At 37.2% G+C, this 20,769-nt stretch overlaps 1 protein-coding gene and 1 pseudogene across 1 annotated transcript; both read left to right on the forward strand.

The window, feature by feature from the left end:
* Positions 1 to 207: 207 nt before the first annotated feature.
* On the forward strand, positions 208 to 8,684 carry LOC139324533 (vomeronasal type-2 receptor 26-like). Its single transcript, XM_070954246.1, has 6 exons — positions 208 to 425; positions 1,717 to 2,008; positions 2,939 to 3,811; positions 4,848 to 5,075; positions 5,959 to 6,085; positions 7,783 to 8,684. Exons 1-6 carry the CDS (start codon positions 208 to 210, stop codon positions 8,682 to 8,684), a joined length of 2,640 nt encoding a protein of 879 aa, XP_070810347.1.
* Positions 8,685 to 18,711: 10,027 nt separating this feature from the next.
* Positions 18,712 to 20,769, forward strand: part of LOC139324534 (vomeronasal type-2 receptor 26-like) — a 7,851-nt pseudogene continuing 5,793 nt past the window's right edge.

Here is a 20,769-nt window from a genome sequence, read left to right on the forward strand (position 1 = left end):
CAAAATAACCATAATTAAATTGACAGCTTTCTGTCTATCAGCAGTAGCAAAATTATATATCACATTTAATGATTTTTCCATTCCAACAATTGATCTATACAGCCAGGGCTCGGTTTTTCAAGACAGCTTTCTGCAATAGTAGTCAGTTAAATCAAGATGTGACACTAAGATCTTCTCCATTATTATTTTTTTAATTCAACGAACAAGATGGTGGTGATAACAATGTTGGCATTAGCTTTGTTACCTCATATGGCTAGCAAATGCCCTGTTGATAAACGTGCCAGTCGGGTGCTTCTTCCAATTCTTCACAAATATTACCATTTTGGAGAACTTAACATTGCAAGCATAACTTCTCAGAGTAATGTGTTTTCACGTGCCTTATCCTATGAAAAAATACCATCTCCAGAGTACTTTGATGATATTCCGTAAGGACCTGAGATATAATTGAATCACAATTTGTATCTGTCCTGACTCTTTATCGGAGCAAGTTGCTTTATAGATGAACTTTTATTCTGATTCATATCATTTGAAATATGACTTCATTCTACTTTTAGCAGAAAAGCATAATAGTAACATATTCCTTTATTAATAGAAGCCATAAATTCTGTTCTTCCTAATATTTGTGTTCTCCAACAAAAGCTGCAAATATTTTCTGGTTATATTTATTCAGGGTGTATTTGCAAACAAGAACTGCAGCCCTTTTGAAGATATATGTTAACTGATTTATTTTTTACGTTACACTCTTTTCAACAGCAAGATTATTTTGCAATCATTTGCTTCAGCTCCCAAAATCACATCTGCTGAATTGAATGTACAGCTGATGTACTAGATTTTTCCCCACATTAGGGGAAATGACAAACTTTTCAGAACTGGCGAACTATATTTTTAGTTGTGGGCAAATTGATGGGAACAGAATTCTGAACTGGAGGTGAACAATTCTGGGAACTTGTTTGTGTCTTGGGTCATAAACAGAAGTTAATTATTCCCAATCCTTGATTTTTTAAAAAGCATCTTTTTCTTCTTCCTGCTTCTCCTTCCTCTCAAAATATCTTCTTAGCACATTCATGTGTCTGTGTGTCTGCATGTCTATGTGTGGATGGGTAAGTGGATGGGTGTTATATCCATGGATAACACATACTGAATCCAACATTCTGAGCTCCTGGGAATATGTGCCCTCATAAACCTGATGGCCATGAAGATGCTATGTTAGTCTTTTTAAATGGAATAGATCGTATGAATCTAACTATAACAGTGCTCTGGAGCTCAGGTTAAGATATTCTACAAGTGAATGAACTAGAAGGCTGGGTTTTAGCAGCATAAATCATGCACAACTCTCTAATCAACCCTGTGAATGAACGAAGGAGTATCATTTCTAATCTTAACACAAATGTATGAATGGGTTGCCTTTACCGAAAGCAGGCAGATGCTGATTTCCCAAAACATATAATGAAATTATTGTGTGCATGTTGACTAGAAGTTCCAAATCTCATACTTTACAGGGGTGTATTTTCCCTTCCCATCATTAAATAAATAAATAAATAAATAAATAAATAAATAAATAAATAAATAAATTTCTATACCACCCTTATGTAAGAGCTACATAATCTATCTCAGATGCAGAATCATTTGTTTGATATATATTTAATACATGTATTGCTATATTGAGAAAATATAACATTTTGAAGCATATGGTTATGTCATATGTACTTTTTGTAGGGTATTGACTCAGCATTACCAGCATATCCTGGCACTGGTATTTGCTGTAAAAGAAATCAATGAAATCCCATATATTTTGCCAAACATCACTCTGGGATTCCAGATATATAACAGCCATTTCAGTGCAAGCTGGACTTATCTTGCCTCAATGGAACTTCTCTCGTCTTCGAAGAGGTTCCTTCCAAACTACAAGTGTGATAGTAGAAACAATGCAGTTGCAGCCATTGGGGGACCTAATTCAAATGTCTGCCTCCATATGGCCACCATCCTTGGTCTCTACAAGATCCCACAGGTAAGGAACATCTACGCCTATGATGCTTCCCTTATTGGCATGATTAAAATAAGGGGAAAACTGTGTGCCTATTTTGTAGAGTTGAGACTACATGTTGACTTTCATCCTTCATATCTGAATGTCAGAATTTCTGATTATAGAGACTAAAATATTTTTTCCTGTGATCAAAATTTGCATCGCGTCCACCATTTTTATTTTTTTGCAGAAGGTAGGTCCAAAATATTCCAAAATTGAAAATAATAGATTTTTATCCTTGACTTTTCATAATTTGATTTAGAAGACTCTTAGTTACTAGAAGCTAATATGGGATAATAGTGTGTTTAGATTTTATGTTGTCATACATCATCGTAAGGATTATCCTTCATAACTGAAGACAAGTTTGGTTGGGTTTCTAACAAACAGAAGAGAATAACAAAGTTGGAAGGGACCTTGGAGATCTTCTAATCAACCTCCTACTCAAGTAGGAAACCCTATACCATTTCAGACAAATGGTTGTCTAATCTCTTCTTAAACAATTCCAGTGATAGAGCACACACAACCTTTTAAGACAAGCTGTTCCACTGATTAATTTCTCCTTAGTTCTAGATTGCTTCTATCCTTGATCAGTTTCCACCCATTTCTTCTTGTCCTGCCTTCAGATGCTTTGGAGAATAGGTTGACCCCAATTCTTTCTGGCAACCCTTTAAATATTGGGACACTGCTATCATATGACCCCTAATCCTTTTTTTCATTAAACTAGACATACCCAATTCCTGCAACCATTCTTCAAATATTTTAACATACAGCCCCTTATCATCCTTGTTGCTCTTCTCGCACACTTTCTAGAATCCCTACATCTTTTTTTTATATTGTGGTGATCAAATATATTCACCCATAAATATTATGACATATTTTGTTAAAAAAAAATTCTTTGTTTATTTTTTTTAAAAGGTTACATATGGATCTGCTCCAGTACTGCATTATAGAAGCCAAGCTGGCTTTGTCCAACAGATGTTCCCAAAAAGCACTCATCAATATAATGGGATTCTTCACTTACTTCTGCATTTCAGGTGGACATGGATTGGGGTGCTTTATCTTGATGATGACAATGGGGAAAGATTTGTGCAGAATGTCCTTCCCTTTTTCTCAGAGAGGAGCATTTGTTTTGATTTCATACAAAGACTCCCCAAACAAGGATTTACTGGGGAAATGCAGAAACTTATAGAAGAAGGTCTTGCAACTTACAAGATCATTATGAGAAATACTTCCAAAATTTTGCTCATACATGGAGAAATACAGACAATGCCGATTTTAAGATTTCTGATAGCAGGTTCAGTATATTTGGATATGTCTTCAAAGCCAGGTGATAAAGTCTGGATTATGATGGCCCAAATGGATTTCACTTCCTTTGCTTTCCAAAGTAGCTGGAGCATAGACTTCCTTCAAGGTGCTATATCCTTGGCAGTCCACTCAAAGAAAGTGTCAGGATTCCGAGAGTTTCTTCAGACCAGAAACCCTATCTCAGAAAAAGAAGATGGTTTTATCCAGAGCTTCTGGGAAAGTGTGTTTGAATGTTTTTTCTCAGAAAACCTGTCAGAGAAAACCTGCACTGGGTTTGAAAAACTGGAGGCTCTTCCTGGTTCCCTCTTCGAAGTGAAGATGACTGCTCACAGCTATAGCATGTACAATGCAGTCTACGCTATAGCACATGCTCTGCATCACATGCATTCCTTGAAATTCAAGCAAAAACATTTCTTGAAATTCAAGCAAAAAATAATGGTAAAGGGGCAGAGAAAGAAACTTCTCAATCAATACTCTTGGCAGGTACAGTATATACCTTATATGTACTGTATATACAGAACAGGATGATAGCAATGTTTCTATATTTGAGGGGCTGCCATAAAGAAGAGGGAGTCAAACTATTTTTCAAAGCCCCAGAAGGCAAGACAAAATGCTACTGGTTTGGATGAACCATTATTTCCAACAATCAGCTGTGCCACGCAATTTATATTTGCTAGAAAGCAGGAAATCTGGCTATATTTCAAAGCCCCAGAAGGCAAGACAAGAAGCAATGTATGGAAAGTAATCAAGGAGAGAGAAGCAACCTAAATCCAGGGGTGAAATGCTACTGGTTCAGACCAGTTCAGGCAAACTGGTAGTAATAAAAGCTACTGGTTCAGGTGAAACGGTAGTAAAAAAATACTACCAGTTCAGACGAACCAGTATTTACGATGTGTCATGCCATTTATATTCACTAGAAAGCAGGAAATCTGGCTTTCTAGAGAATCTAAATCATGTGGCACAGCTGGTTCCCTCCCCATTGTTCTACTTACCTTAGAAAAGGCTTCTTAAGCCTTCTTTTTCAGCGGTGCGTGATAGCGCCTGAAGTGCGCCTGTGCATGTGTAGTGAACCGGTAGTAGACCTTGTAGGATTTCACCACTGCCTAAATCTAAGTAAAAAAATTCTAACAGTGAAAACCATTAACCAGTGGAACGACCAATGGAACAACTTGTGAACAGGCTTGCCTTCAGAAGTTGTGGATGCTCCATCACGTGAGGCTTTTAAGAAGAGACTGGACAGTTTGTCTGAAATGGTAGAGGGTCTCTCCTGCTTGACCAGGGGGTTGAACTATAAGATCTGCAAAGACCCTTTCAACTCTGTTATTCTGTTTTTTCTATTCTACATCACAAATGGAAAATGTCTTATCATAGTTTTATATGCAAAAATATAAATTATAGGAGTTACAAATAACTTAGAACAGTGGCCCCCAAACTTTTGGGTGCCAGGGATCAGGTCTGTAGAGAGAAGTTTTTCCATGGACTGTGTTGTTTAAGAATGTTTTCCCCAATTTGATCTTAGCTTCATCACCTTCTACGAAAAGTATCATTCAACAACAGTGCTGGAGAGCAAATTTCCTTTGACCAAAATGGAGAAAGAATAGCGGGATTTGATATTATCAACTGGATAACATTCCCAAATCAATCTTTCTTGAAAGCAAAAGTTGGAAAGATTGACCCATATGCTTCTTCAAAGAGTATATTCTCCATTAATGACAATAGCATTGTATGGCCAAACAGGTTCAATCATGTAAGGATGTTTCCATTTCCTGAAGCATTATATCAATTTATAGAGAAGTTAAGCAACTGCCTAATTCACTAGAATTATCCCTTATGGAGGGCATGAGAGAGACTAAAACAATAATCATACAACCGCTGAAAGAAAAATATACACCAGTTTTGCAGTAAAGGAGTATTGCTATTTATCTGTTAACATTTAATTTAGTTTTGACTCTTATAAAGAGAAAAGGTTGGTGGCTTTTGAACAATATTGGAAAATAATGGAATTGTTGTGTTTGAAACAATTCCCCAGTCCTTTAGATAGATAGATAGATAGATAGATAGATAGATAGATAGATAGATAGATAGATAGATATAGATGATATAGATATAGATATAGATATAGATATAGATAGATTAGATATAGATATAGATATTAGGTGCATTATGATTTCTACATTTTAAATTATATTAATTCATTGATTCTGTTCTATGCATGCCTATTTCTTTCTTTGGTTAATTAGTTCAGCCCAATAAAATGTATGCCAACTAATTAAAAAATAACTGACATCCAAGATCAATAACGAAAGCTAAATGTAAAGACTTCAAGACAATTAAAGAGGAGATATGTCTATTACACGTAAACTATCTATACAGGCAACATTAAGAAAGTACAGAAGTGCTTTTGGACTTTAGGGTAATCATAGAAACATCAAGAAAATCTCTGAAATAGATAGACAATTTTTCGTAGTTATCTCAATTAAATATTATTGTAGCAACTCTAAAAAAATGTATAAAGAGCATAACTTAACATTTTTCCTAAGAAGATCAAGTCATTCTTAATCAATTTTGTTTCAAACTCCCTAGACATATTTATTGATATGATAACTTGATATTCTTTCTTTTACATTAAGACTCAACCTATTTCAGTTTGTAACGATAACTGCCATCAAGGATTCTATAAGAGGAAGAAGGAGGGGAAGCCCTTTTGCTGTTATGATTGCCTTCCATGTCCAGAAGGAAAGATTTCAACTCAGAAGGGTGAGGAAAAAACAAACCTAGATTTTTCAGATGTTTTGATATTTGACCTAGGACGTTCCTTTGCATTTACAATCATCTTCTTTTAATGACCCCATAATCCCTCACGGGGTGGAGTCTGGACTGAATGGAGCTGAGTGTTTACTGGCCGGATGTCTTTCCTGTTGCCAATGCAATGTTTTTTCAGCAGATATAGTCACATTGTGCTCAGAGAGAGAGAAGTATCTGCCTCTACCTAGGATCGAACTCACAGCCTCCTGATTGTGAGGCGAGAGCTAAACCTCTAGGCCACCACTCTTCCTTTGCATTTACAATGATGTATGTAATCCATTAGCATCATATTAACAACTCAGTTTTGTGTTTTGTAGTATGACTTTTGAGATAATTTCAGGTTTGTGCAAGAGCAAGAACAGAAAGAGGAGAACAAAACACTAAGTATTGAATCCTTAAACATTATGTTTGGAATATTTATATCTTTTCTGAAGGCCTGATTGTGCAAGACCATTTTTTCCACCCAGAACCAAACCATTTGGCCCACCCAGTATGTACATTCCACTACTCCCTTTATTCTGTGGGATGAAAGGGACTGAGGTCCCCTTTCAGCAATGTACAGAACAATATTTTTATTGCCAGAGAAATAAAGAATTGAACCGGAGCCAAAGAATGCTTACTGGACTATACTGAGTGGAAGTAACTGTTGCTAACAATGGAATTAAGACAGTGATGAAATCCAGTTTTTTTTTACTACTGGTTCTGTGGGCGTAGCTTGTTGGGTGTGGTGTGTCTTGTTGGGCGTGGCTTGTTGGGCATGGCAGGGGAAGGATACTGCAAAATCTCCATTCCCTCTCCACTCCTGGGGGAAGGATATTGCAAAATCTCCATTCCCACCCCACTCTGGGGCCAGCCAGAGGTGGTACTTGCCGGTTCTCCAAACTACTCAAAATTTCTGCTACTGGTTCTCTGAACTACTCAGAACCTGACTTGCAAAGAGCTTGCAAAGATTGTCTCCTTTCAATTAATGGAGACAGTAGTTGGTCCTTCACAACATGGAAACACATACAGAGTCTAGATAATCCCAGCCTGTACTGTTGAAGAAGGTATAACATTCCACATACATTTATTCACCATTTTTCATGGATAGTGTAAGATCTGGATTATTAGATAATGTTTGTACTAAGATGGACTAAAGAACATGTTGTGAAGTGGAAGTGTTCCTTTAAAATTTTAATCAATTAACCCTCTTCATAGTTGTGTCATTACAGAATGATGGGTCAGGGCTCTAAGTAATACACCCATAGCAAACAGAACTCCCAGGCAAGCATGTTCCTCAAAGAACAGGTTTATTGAATTTTTGATATTGGCACAGACTGATGAAAATAGACTCTAAAGGCTCCTATGGTTGTCACCTAATTAAAAGTAAAGTTTTCCCGCCTTTCCGATACAATCAGTCATATAGTCCAATCAAGGTGCTGTCCAGTTGCTAGGAAACTTCACTCCTTTTCTTTTCAGCCACCTGTGGGAATGTCCTTGGTTCTCAGTGGAAACTATTCTGGTTTGGCTACAAACCCCAGCTATCTCTAGTCTCCTCTCCCTATCCGTCAGCACCATTGTGGCAACAAGATGGCCTCAGTCATCCCAGCTTCAGAGTTGACAGAATGTGTGAAATGAATTACATTATTGATTTATATTTTATCTTCCAGACATGGATGACTGTGTTCAGTGCCTAGAAGGACAATTTCCAAACCATGCTAAAGATGGATGTCTTCTGAAAAAAATCACTTATCTCTCTTACAGAGAACCTTTAGGGTTTGGTTTGACCATTCTTGCACTCTGTCTTTTTTTAATTACAACATTGATGCTTGTGATATTCATTAAACATCAAGGCACTCCTATTGTCAAAGCCAATAACAGGAATCTTACTTATGCTCTCCTTATTTCTCTCATGCTCTCGTTCCTTTGTGCTTTACTGTTCATTGGCCAGCCCAGAAAGTTGACATGTCTTTTCCGACAAAGTGCCTTTGGCATCATCTTTACTTTTGCTGTATCTTGTGTCTTGGCCAAAACCATCATAGTAGTTCTAGCTTTTAAGGCCACTAAGCCTGATTCCCAAATGAGGAAGTATATGAAAAAACCCCTGGCTACTTCCATTGTTTTTTTATGCTCCTTTGTCCAACTCATTATTTGTACCATGTGGTTGATAATCACTCCCCCATTCCCAGATTTTGATATGCATTCTTTAGCTGAAGAAATTCTACTAGAATGTAACGAAGGCTCAATGGTCATGTTTTACTGTGTCCTCAGCTTTATGAGTTTCTTGGCACTCCTGAGCTTCACTGTAGCTTTCTTTGTCAGAAATTTGCCAGATACATTTAACGAAGCCAAGTTTATCACCTTCAGTATGCTGATGTTTTGCTCTGTTTGGCTAACCTTTGTCCCCACATACTTGAGTGCAAAGGGAAAATACATATTGGCTGTGGAAATTTTCTCCATTTTGGCTTCCAGTGCCGGGTTACTAATTTGTATGTTTCTTCCCAAAAGCTATATTATATTGATAAAACCAGAACTGAATAATAGAGATCAGCTGATAAGAATAAAGAACTAAAGAATATACCATATGTATTAACAACATTACAAGTTTCCTTCTTTGTAAAGTGGTACTAAAACTAGAACTAATTGTTCTAGTGATTACCAATATATATATATGTCACAAGTAAATGCCTTATTCTCCATTATGTAAATAGTACATGGACAGTGTGTGTCAGGGGTTAATTTATTCTTCACTTCTTAATGTATTCATACTTTACCACTCCCATACTTAGCTCCACCCATTGTATATATAAGGAGCTGCATACGTCCATTCTGTGCTTCTATCTGTGAATATTCAGTGAATATAGAATGCCTTATGTAAATAAACAGAGATATACTTGAATATCTGATTCTCAAATTATTTATTGAGTCTGAGCCTGAAAATATCGCAACAATCTGGTAGCAGAGGATGGTTGAATTGACTCAATAAAAACTTAAACATGTCTAAAAGAGATAGGCCCAACACCAGGGCATACAGCAAAGAAATGGAAGCGGATCAAGAAATAATAGATGAGTCCACGAATGCAATTTTGAGAGAATCTGAAGAATACACCACAGAAGACGAAGAAATAATAAATGAAGATGATGAACAAGAAGAAAACGAAATAGAAAACAACGAACTCAGGTCAGAGATACTAAAACTTTTAAAAAGCCAAAAGAGCGATGAAAGTCTTGTCGCGAACCTCCAAGATATACTAAAAAACAACGGAGCAGCGAGAGAGAAGCACATCGCTACTGAAAAATCAAAAGACTCAAAAATAGTAAGTGATATGCTTACAGATAAAAATGCAGCGAAGAAGAAAACCAACAATCCCGCGCAAAATTTTGAATGGCAGCCATCTTGGTTCCAACAGACCCCTAAGATGAGCGAAGCAGAGCCAATCAGAAAGCAGGATTCAAAATGTCTGGTGCGAAAAGCCTTACTCGATACAAAAAATGAAAGAGAAAAAATATATACCTCAGAAGAATCAGAAACAGAAAATGAAGAAGATTTAGTAGACATGCAAGTAAAGTCAGCAATGAAAACGCTTTTTGCTGCATTTGGACCGAAACTGAAGATTACTAAAAAATCAACAAAAAAGCAAGCAAGCGAACCAACGCCTCAAAATCTACCCGTTCCTATCCAGACGGCGAGAGAACCGACACCTGAACCCAGAGAGCCTTGCAGATACCACCCCACGCCGCAGACTAATCCAAGGACCAGCGCCTTCAGCAAAAGAAAATGAGCGCCCGCTATCACCAGGACTCCCAAGATCGAGCCGGAGACTGATTCATCGGAAGAAGAACAAAGCGAGGGAGCTGCAGCAGCGAGAACCTCTCTTGATGACTCCAGGAACGAAATGAACAACGCGCATGCGCAGGACTACGCAGACAACCCAGGAAGACATGGAATGCGGAGAGAATCATGCAGACTCGTAACGAGCATCCCCACGCCGTTTTGCAACTTTAAACATATACAAGACCACGGACTACCCCCGGTTGTAAGTAATGGATCCAACAATGTTGGGAATTTACCCAGTGACTTCCCAAAGCTGAGAATAGATGGCATTAATTTACAAGAATGGTATCAGCAGCTCCAGGTTGTCTTTATGAAAGAAAACTTACTGTTTTTTATTATTAACCCCCCAAAAAGACCTTGGACTCTAAAGTTAGATTGCCTACACCACAGAGCATTTTTCTTATTAATTTCTAGTGTGTCTCCCGCCATGCATCACAGCATTAAGCAAAATCTGACTGTCTCAGAAATTATTCAATGCATGTTTAATTTGTTTCACAGTGAAAGTGTAGCCACTACCACAAGAATGTCTAAAGATTTCTTCTCTTCTAGGATAAAGCCAGGGGTCACCAAAAGTGAACATTTAATATCTTTAAACAAGATTAGAGCAGAACTGCACCTAAGGGGGGAGGTGATTTCAGACCAAACGATGAAAAGTGTTATCATCAACTCACTTGACCCATCATGGGATAATTATATGTCACACTTAGACACAATCAATCTAGGATACTTATCCATAGAAAATCTATCCAATAAGTTAATAGCTGAAGAGAATTCAAGGAGAAGTCGTTATAACAATCACATAGAGCACAAACAATATAAAAAGGTAGCATTTCAAGAAAGATATCATGAAACATTTAGATGCCACAATTGTGGGTCCAAAGAGCATAATAGGAGGGATTGTCCTAAAATTCTAAGAGAAAGACATAGATCAGAATATAGAAATAGGTACAACGACAGACAGTCTTCCCTTGATAGACATAGGCATAGAAGTCCACCCAACTATAGAAAACATAGAGGGGGCAGAGATAATTCAAAAGATAGAAAATTTGGTTCACTGAATGGGCTAAATAAACATAACAACGTTAACATACAACAACCAGAGAACAATAATTGGCTTATTGATTCTGGAGCAACTAATCACACTACAAATAATAAAAATATATTATCTTCATTTGTAGAAGATAAATTTGTAATCAAAGTAGCTAATCAAGAAAAGGTTCAAGTAATAGGTAGAGGGAATGTAACCTTACCTGGCCTAGGAAAAATAGAGGGGGTATTACTGATACCTGAAATTCCAAATAACATACTTAGTGCCATAAAACTAAGCAGAGATTCTGACATTAACATTGTGTTCTCAAAAGGAAAAGCAACATTAGAGAAAAACAAAATAAATATAGGTACAGTATTAATCAAAGGAGGTCTGCCTTACTTAATGATAAAGGAGGAAAGGTTACATAACATTGATTCAAGTATGGAAAATGACAATGAGATAGATAATGGAGACAATAGTAACAGTGACAATGAGGAACGTGAAGTAACCCATAATCACAAAGATACACACAATAAAAAAAACCTAAGATAGGTAAACCAATTCATGATGAGTGTGCTCATGTCTTACATAGGAAATTAGGACATGCCAGTTTTCCTGTAGTGCAAAAGATGACTGAACATGCAGAAGGTGTTAAAATAAAAAATTGTGAAAACTATTTGGAATGCTCAGTATGTAAATCTACAAAGCTCAAAATTAGTCCCAGACCTAGAAAATCAACAAGATCAACCAACAAAATTTTTGATTTGGTTCATATGGATCTAGTTGGTCCACTAACACCATCAATTACTTATAAAAAACGCTATTTTCTGACCATTGTGGATGATTATAGTCGTTATGGATTTGTTTACACATTAAAACATAAAGATGAAACTTTTCAGAAATTTAAAGAATTTTACAAACGCATAGAGACTCAACACAACATTAAAATAAAGCAAATCATGACAGATAGGGGATGTGAATTCATGTCTAAAGAGTTCTCCCAATGGCTAAAAGATAAAGGAATGTTACATTACACATCTAGCCCATTTTCTGCATTCCAGAACGGAGTGGTAGAGAGAAAGAACTCAACATTACAAACCATGATTAGTTGCACATTAGAAGATGCTGGCTTAAGTAAACAATTCTGGTCAGAAGCCCTACAATATTGTAATTACACACAAAATAGAACTTGGTCCAGCATTGTAAATAAGACACCATACGAAGTAATGTATAATAGGAAACCAAAATTAGCACACATGCACATATTTGGAGTCACTGCAGACGTACACATACCTAAACAACTAAGGCGCAAAGGTGAGAACGTATCCAGAAGACTTAGATTCATGGGATACGAGACAGGTACAAAAGGATACAGATTTATCGACAATAACAATAAATTTATAGTTTCCAGAACAGCTGTGTTCCATGAACAGGCCAACTGGTCTAGAATACATCTTAATGAAATATTCCCAAACACCAACCCAGACACCAAACTCCAAGAAAAAAGGATTAGAGAAGAACACAGTAACAACACACATAAAAATAAAACCAAAACATGGACAAACAGTCAACATAAAATAAAAACAGATTCATTAACTAAAAAAGAAGCAAGGTATTTACATGACAGTGATAGTAAACCAGAAAAAGCAATCAGAAGTAGCAGAAATCAAATGCCAAACAAATATAAAGATTATGTAATGTATATGGTTGGAGAATCATCAATACCTAACACATATGAGGAAGTGTTAAAACTTCCTTCTGAAGAAAAGAAAAAATGGGAAGCAGCCATGACTAAAGAGATGGATAGTTTACGAGGGCTAAATGTGTTCACACCTACAGTTGCACCAAAGGACAAAACCATCATTGGCACTAGATGGATATATAAAATTAAAAATTTAGAGGGAGGCAATACCCTATACAAAGCTAGATTAGTTGCACAAGGTTATGCACAGAAATATCCCGAGGATTATACAGACACATACTCCCCCACAGTAAGAACAGAGAGTGTCAAAACAGCTCTGGTTATAGCATCAGCACTCAACCTCGATGTGTTTCAATACGACATACAGACTGCGTATTTACACGCAAAATTAGATAGAGAAATATATGTAAGAGCACCCCACAGTCAATACACAAACAAAAATGAGACTTGGTTATTAAATAAAAGTTTATACGGGTTGAAACAATCTGGTAAACAATGGTATGATTGTTTGGTAAAAGTTCTTAAAACTATGAATTTCAATGCCACTACTGCTGACAATTGCTTCTTTGTTAAAAAAGAGAATGATTCCCTAGATTTGTATTAATCTATGTGGATGACATTTTGTACATAGGTAAACATAAAGAAAGGAAAGAGGCATTTGTAGCAAAACTGAATGAACATTTTTCATTGAAATCTTTGGGTAAAGTAAATAAGTATCTTGGTGTTCAAATCAGCAAAACCAGAAGGGGATTTAAACTTTCTCAAAAAGACAAAATCATAGAGCTCTTGAATAAATGTAATTTAAGTAACGCTAAGCCCTGTGACACTCCCATGCAAACTGATTTTTTGAAGAATGCAGAAGAATCATCTCCTGAATTTAAAGATAATACATTTTACAGGTCAGTCATAGGTTCACTTCTTTACATCTCTAATTGGACTAGACCTGATATTGCTTTACCTCTCAATTTATTGTCCAGACATGTCAGCAAACCATCACTATACCATTGGGAAGCTGTCAAAAGAATATTAAGATATTTAAAGAATAGTTTAGATTTCTATTTATTGTTAGAACCTAATAATGTCAAGGAGCCCATCCTCACATGTTACGCCGATGCGGATTGGGCTGGAGATACCTCATGTAGAAAAAGCACATCTGGTTATATATTCTTTCTTAACGGTTGTCCAGTTTACTGGTATACTGGCAAACAAGATTTAGTAGCCACCTCGACAACAGAGGCAGAATATGTTTGTCTATCTAAGGCAGCAAATAATCTTGTATGGTTCAATGATTTACTTTCAGACATTTGGAAAAAACCCATTTTGCCTTTTATTATGTATGAAGATAACAAAGCTGTTATCGAAATATCTAGATCTGATGCCATTGGACAAAAGTCCAGACATATAGATATAATATTTAAACATGTGAGACAGTTATCTCAGGATGGATTTATCAAAGCAGTTCATTGCGAAACATCAGAGCAAATAGCTGACATATTGACAAAGCCTTTGCCTTCCAAACAACACAAATATTTAACTTCCAAATTGCAAGTTTTGTATTGTTCTGAATCTGAATGTAATTATTGTTGTATATCGAATCGGCATTTAGAGGGGGATTTGTCACAAGTAAATGCCTTATTCTCCATTATGTAAATAGTACATGGACAGTGTGTGTCAGGGGTTAATTTATTCTTCACTTCTTAATGTATTCATACTTTACCACTCCCATACTTAGCTCCACCCATTGTATATATAAGGAGCTGCATACGTCCATTCTGTGCTTCTATCTGTGAATATTCAGTGAATATAGAATGCCTTATGTAAATAAACAGAGATATACTTGAATATCTGATTCTCAAATTATTTATTGAGTCTGATCCTGAAAATATCGCAACAATATATATAAAGATATTGAGACTCTTTAAAGAGTGCAGAGAAGAGTAACAAGATTAGTGGGGCAGAGACTAAAATATAGAAAGAACAGTTACAGGAATTGGATATGAAAAGAAGGACTAAGGGAGATATGATAGCAGTGTTCTAATATTTGAAGGGTTCCTATAAAGATGAGAGTGTCAAACTATTTTCCAATGCACCAAAAGGAAAGATCAGAAACAATGAATGGAAACTAACCAAGGAGAGAAGCAACCTAGAACTAAGGAAAATTTCCTAATGATGAGAGCAATGAACCAATGGAACAACTTCCATTCAGAAGTTGTGGGTGCTCCATCACTGGAGCTTTCAAAAGGAGATTGGACAATCATTTATCTCTAATGGTATAAGTTCTCTTGCTCAAGTAGGGGATTGGAGTAGAAGACCTCCAAGGTCATTCCAACTCTCTTATTCTATGTTCTAACTAATCTAGTTCTAAGGCAGGACTATATTTGCCTACCTCTGCACACCACTATATGTATTGAGCACTGATCATCTGAGTCTTGTCTGCTAAATTCTCAGCAGTAAATTATCCATAGGTACCTACGCCCATCACATAAGCAAACAGTTCTTTATTTTATTTTGTATAATTTATTTGTTGCCTATTTCACCATTGGGCTATTCTAGACAGAATTTTCCCCATTTTTTCATTTTTTTTTCTAGATATGTGATAAAAATATGCATCTTTGCATCCTTCTAATGTATAAACACCGTTACTGTGATATATATGAGGGAGGACAACTGAAATCAGGATTTGAAAATCATCTTGTTACTTTAAGATAGAGATTCTTCATCTGTTATGCCCTTTATAGGTTACTATATTGGTGATATACTGTATATAGTATTCTGAGATGGAGATTTGTCTTATTATATTTGTATCTCAGTAGCTTCCTCACCCCAATGGGACTATCTCAAATCCTGGTCTACTCACACTAGTAGAAGAGGCCTCCTACTGATCCCATCTGCTGAGAAATTCTGGTGGGCAGGGTCGAAGAAAGAATCTTTTCTGCTGTGGACCTATCCCTGTGATCACTCCACCATGGGAGTTGAGGACTTCTCCAACCATTTTGACCTTCTGGAAGGTTATTAAAACACATCGGTGAAAATTTGTAAAGAAGAAAAATGTCAATTAAAAAAAACTGTTTAATAAAAGTTATTATTAAATAATAATTATTAAATTTTATTTAATAATTATTTAATAATTATTTAATATTATTTTAAAAAACCCTTGGATTTGATGGTTGGCCTGGAGCAGTGGTGGGTTGCTACTGGTTTGAACCAGTAGTGGTGGAGGGAGGCTCTGCCCACCCACCTGGATGTCATCAAAAACTCTCTGCACCAGTGCGCTCCCAATAGTGAACCAGTAGTGAAGAAAATTGACACCCACTACTGGCCTGGAGGTGGTTGATGGGATAAGAAGAGTTCATCCTTGTGTTGCATGTCTCTTAGTCTTGATTTTTTGTCTACTTCTAAAATTGTAATTTGGATTGTTTTAATTTTTAAGTGCTTTTCTCTTTGTCATTTTATAATCTGTAAACCACCCAGAGCTGCTTTAGAAGGGAGACAGGTGGCAAAGAACTTTAATGAATAAATAAATAAAACAGATAAGATTGAAGTCTCTGATTTCTTCTCATTTGAAATGTTTGGAAACATTTTCCTGTAACTAGTCCAGATGGAATAATTACACAAATTCCTATCTATAGTTGTTGCTCACTTTATCTCAGTAAAATATAAAACAACAGCTCATAATTTAATTGATTAGTCAGACCTGGTTAAAATGAGCTGGCAAAGAAGGCAAAATTCAAGGATATAATTGTGACTTTAGAAAGGAGCAATGGTGGGATTCAGCCGGATTGCACCAGTTCGGTAGAACTGGTAGCTAACTTTTTGGGCAGTTCGGCAAAATGGCTGAAAAGCCTTGGCATGCCCGGCACCTCCCATCCCCTCCCAGCCACTCTTCACCAGCCAGGCATGACAAGGAGGGGTGGGGAGGGGCGAGGCAGGGCCAGGTCTGTTGAGGAGAGGCCAGCTACACCCAGGTGTTTGGGCGATGCCCTGGGCCAACGCCAGTGTGGAGCCCACAGTGTGGACCCTGGGACCAGCAATTCTTAATTTAATTGATTAGTCAGACCCAGTTAAAATGAGCTGCCTTTCTCAATTCTGCCACAGAAGGCAAAAAATAGGGACATCACCTTGTATTCTGCTGTAAAAATAAAGGTATTGTATTTGAAGAATGTTCCATCCAGCTTGACTTCCAATAGCTGTTTCATCAGGAATTCAGAACTATTTCACCATTGCTTTCTTTCAACTTTTGTTTTGCTTAATTTAATATACATTGAGATTGACTGAAGGTCTGCCATCAAAATATTAAGCAAATCCAAGTTTATAATGGAATCACAAAAAAAAAGTTGATGATCTAGTGGTCACAGGGAGGGCTGCGAAGATATCTCCATACCCCTAACAGCCTGGATACAAACTGTTTCAACTCCTCCCCATGGGACAGCATTATAGGGTAGTGCATGCCAAGAGAACTAGACAAAAGGTCATTTTTTTTTCTTTGTGCTGAATATTTAATTCTCACAGTTGACAAAACATGGTGACTAGAGTGTGGCTGTAGTATTATTTATCCGCTTATTGCTCTTATATTCCTCTTCTAGTGTTTGCACACTTTTAGTATTATTATTATTTTATTATTTTCTCTGTTGTTTTGTAACTATATTCCATACTGGAGACAAATTCTTTGGGTGTCTAACCACACTTGGCCAAAAATGAGCCTGGTGGCGCAGCAGACTAATAGCCTGTTATTAACATTCAGCTGCCTGCAATTACTGCAAGTTCGAATCTCCCCAGGCTCAAAGTTGACTCAGCTTTCCATCCTTTCTAAGGTAGGTAAATTGAGGACCCAGTTTGTGGGGGCAATGCTGACTTTGCATAAATATACAAAAGTATGAATGCATTGTAAACCTCCCTGAGTCTCTGGAGAAGAGTGGCATATAAATCAAAATTTTAAAAAATAAATAAATAAAATAAAGTATGCTATTATTCTATTCTATTCTATTCTATTCTATTCTATTCTATTCTATTCTATTCTATTCTATTCTATTCTATTCTATTCTATTCTATTCCATTCCATTCCACTCCCCTCCACTCCCCTCCCCTCCCCTCTCCTCTCCTCCCTTCCCCTCCCCTCCCCTCCCTTCCCCTCCCCTCCCCTCCCCCACTCCCCTCCCCTCCCCCACTCCCCTCCACTCCACTCCACTCCACTCTACTCTACTCTACTCTACTCTACTCTACTCTACTCTACTCTACTCTACTCTACTCTTTAAAGCAAAAAAGAACATCTTCCCTCTTATATCCTTAAAGCCTTGTCATTCAGTCTTGGTTTAAAAGAATCCCATCAATAACTACCAGAAGCCCCAGCATATATATTTTAATCCCAATAAATTCACTTTGCTACTTTCACTTTATTTTTATTTTTAAAAGTTGATCTTTTATCTCCTCAAGTAATGTCCCAGAAATTCACTTCTTATTTTCTTTTTATCTCCTTTCAAGAGCAATTTTTTTGCCCATCCAAAAATCTATAACTTTGAATTATAACTTGATCTATTACCTGAACTATATTTGAACTATAACTTCTCTGCAATGAGAAATATATCCCATCGAGAGTGCATAAATACTGTTTTCTTTGTGATACTGTAGAGAATCTATAATTGTGCAGTCAGGAACATCTGCCATCCACTTATCAAATTAATCCTGTTCATTCCTATTTTCAAGTGCCTAGAGATTCTGATGCAACTATTAAAATGGTCATTAATAACCTCCAAGCCAGTTCTCCATCCGAGATCAAATCTTTTACATGATAAAATTTCATCTTTGTGCATAGCTCAACCAAGTAAACCCATGATGCTGAAGGACACTTGGATATTCTAAGAATGTGTGGATTGATGTAATACTTTCATATTATCACCAAAATGATGATATTTATACTTTTTCTGCTACTGCCACAAACAGTATGCTCGCTCTCTAATGGGAAATGTTACATTGGTGAACCACTTCCTATCCTTCACAAGTATATTAAACCAGGAAATTTCATCTTTAGTGGCATTATGTCTCAGATTTACATCCCTTCTGAGCAAATCACGTTTACCAGGCATCCTTCTGAAGATCTGAATGCTGAAGCTATGTAAGGAATTGCTGTTACTTAATGACACCAAATGTTCAGGAACTTTTTGAGACTTGATGAGGTCTAGGGGCAGAAATTCTCAATGAGATCTCTTTTCTTCTCACCATGTCCCAAGTTAGTGTCCTTTAAAGGCAAGAAGCTTTTAAATGGGAATGGAAAGTGGAATGGAACTAAATCATTGTGGGGGGGATTGCAGAAGAAGGAGGAAAAGGAGAAGGAGAGGGAGAGGGAGAAGGAGAAGGAGAAGGAGAAGAAGAAAGTAGAGCAGCTGGAATCCTGAATATCAGCAGTCTGAATTTCAGCAAGCTAATATGGAACATACTTATTTTTGTTTTATCAGATAACTGTGTGATCTGTCAAATGGAGTTTTACCTTTGATTAAAACCTATTAATGATACGTCATACATTTTAATATAGTGTACTGTGGGCATTTTATCTCCACAATTAACTACATATTTATTTCAGTCAATGCTCTGCATAAAACTTTTATCTCAACATTCTAATGATATGTACTTGGTTTTAAAATTTGGTATAGTAAAGTGAATGAGTCTTCTTCCTTCTCCTTCTCCTTCTCCTTCTCCTTCTCCTTCTCCTTCTCCTTCTCCTTCTCCTTCTCCTTCTCCTTCTCCTTCTCCTTCTCCTTCTCTTCCTCTTTCCCCTTCCCCTTCCCCGTCCCCTATCCCTTATCCCTTATCCTTATTCTTATCCCTATCCTTATCCCATTTTCAGTGCAAAGTAAATATAAAAGTATTATTTTCATACTAGCAGATATATTTCTAGATAATTCAGAATTCTCCTCATAGGTTACTAACACATAATTACCAGCACATCCTGGCATTGGCTTTTGCAATAAAGGAGATCAATGAACACCCCTCCATTTTATTGAACAATACCCTTGGATTCCATATTTATAACAGCCATTTCAGTGCAAGCTGGACCATCCATGCCTCACTGGAAGCTCTTTCCTTACAAGGATTCATACCTAATTATAACTGTGACAGCCAGAAGAATTTGGTAGCAGTCATTGGGGGCCCAAGTGCTAACATTTTTTTACACATGGCACTCATTCTCTGCTTGTACAAGATTCCACAGGTAAGATGATGTTAAGAAGGTGAGAATGAATTTAGATTTCTTGCTCTGCTTAGACATAGAAATTAGCCTGAAAGAGATAGCAATAGCAATAGCAATAGCACTTAGACTTATATACCACTTCATAGTGCTTTTACAGCCCTCTCTAAGCAGTTTACAGAATCAGCATATTGCCCCCAACAATCTGGGTCCTCATTTGACTGACCTCGGAAGGACAGAAGGCTGAGTCAATCTTGAGCTGGTGAGATTCGATCTGCCAAACTCCTGGCAGCCGGTGATCAGCAGAAGTAGCTTGCAGTACTGCACTCTAATCAGTGTGCCACCATGGTTCAATAGATGCAGATAGTTTAACCTACAGATTGTACACTTGAAGAGCTGTGGTGATGTAGTGATTAGACTGCAGTATTGCAGGCTAACTGTGCCCACTGCCAGGAGTTCGATCCTGACTGGTTCAAGGTCGACTCAGCTGTCCATCTTTCTGAGGTGAGTAAAATGACGATCCAAATTGTTGGGGGGGGGGGCAGTATCAGTGGTGGGAACCTCCCAGTTAACAACCAGTTCGGTGATTGTGTGCTTCGTGCGCGTGTGTAGTTTCTTCACATCCACATTTTTTCGGAGGAGAAACACAGCTGAGGCACAGCAATCTGCTCTGCCATGTGAATCAGCTGAGAAGATGAAGGTAGGAAAATAGCACACATGGGTGGGTGGGCCCATTTGATCATTGGGGCAAACCGGTTCACTCCCAGCTGATCGTCGGAGCTACTGATTCACCCAAACCGGTCCAAACTGGTAGAATCCCACCCCTGGGCAGTATGCTGACTCTGTAAACCACTTAGAGAGGGCTGTAATGCACTATGAAGCAGTATATAACTCTAAATGCTATTGCTATTGC

Source organism: Pituophis catenifer, unplaced genomic scaffold, assembly GCF_029215685.1.
Source record: "Pituophis catenifer annectens isolate HBS135680 unplaced genomic scaffold, rPitCat1.0.hap2 SCAF_15, whole genome shotgun sequence".
In the NCBI taxonomy this organism is placed as follows: domain Eukaryota; kingdom Metazoa; phylum Chordata; class Lepidosauria; order Squamata; family Colubridae; genus Pituophis; species Pituophis catenifer.

What these genes read in the sequence shown, in the direction of transcription:
- LOC139324533 (XM_070954246.1), top strand. Translation starts at nt 208, where the DNA reads ATGGTGGTGATAACAATGTTGGCATTAGCTTTGTTACCTCATATGGCT. An exon ending in TCAATCAATACTCTTGGCAG is followed by an intron (nt 3,812 to 4,847) that starts GTACAGTATATA and finishes ATTTGATCTTAG; the next exon opens with CTTCATCACCTTCTACGAAA. An exon ending in GGCCAAACAGGTTCAATCAT is followed by an intron (nt 5,076 to 5,958) that starts GTAAGGATGTTT and finishes TTTTACATTAAG; the next exon opens with ACTCAACCTATTTCAGTTTG.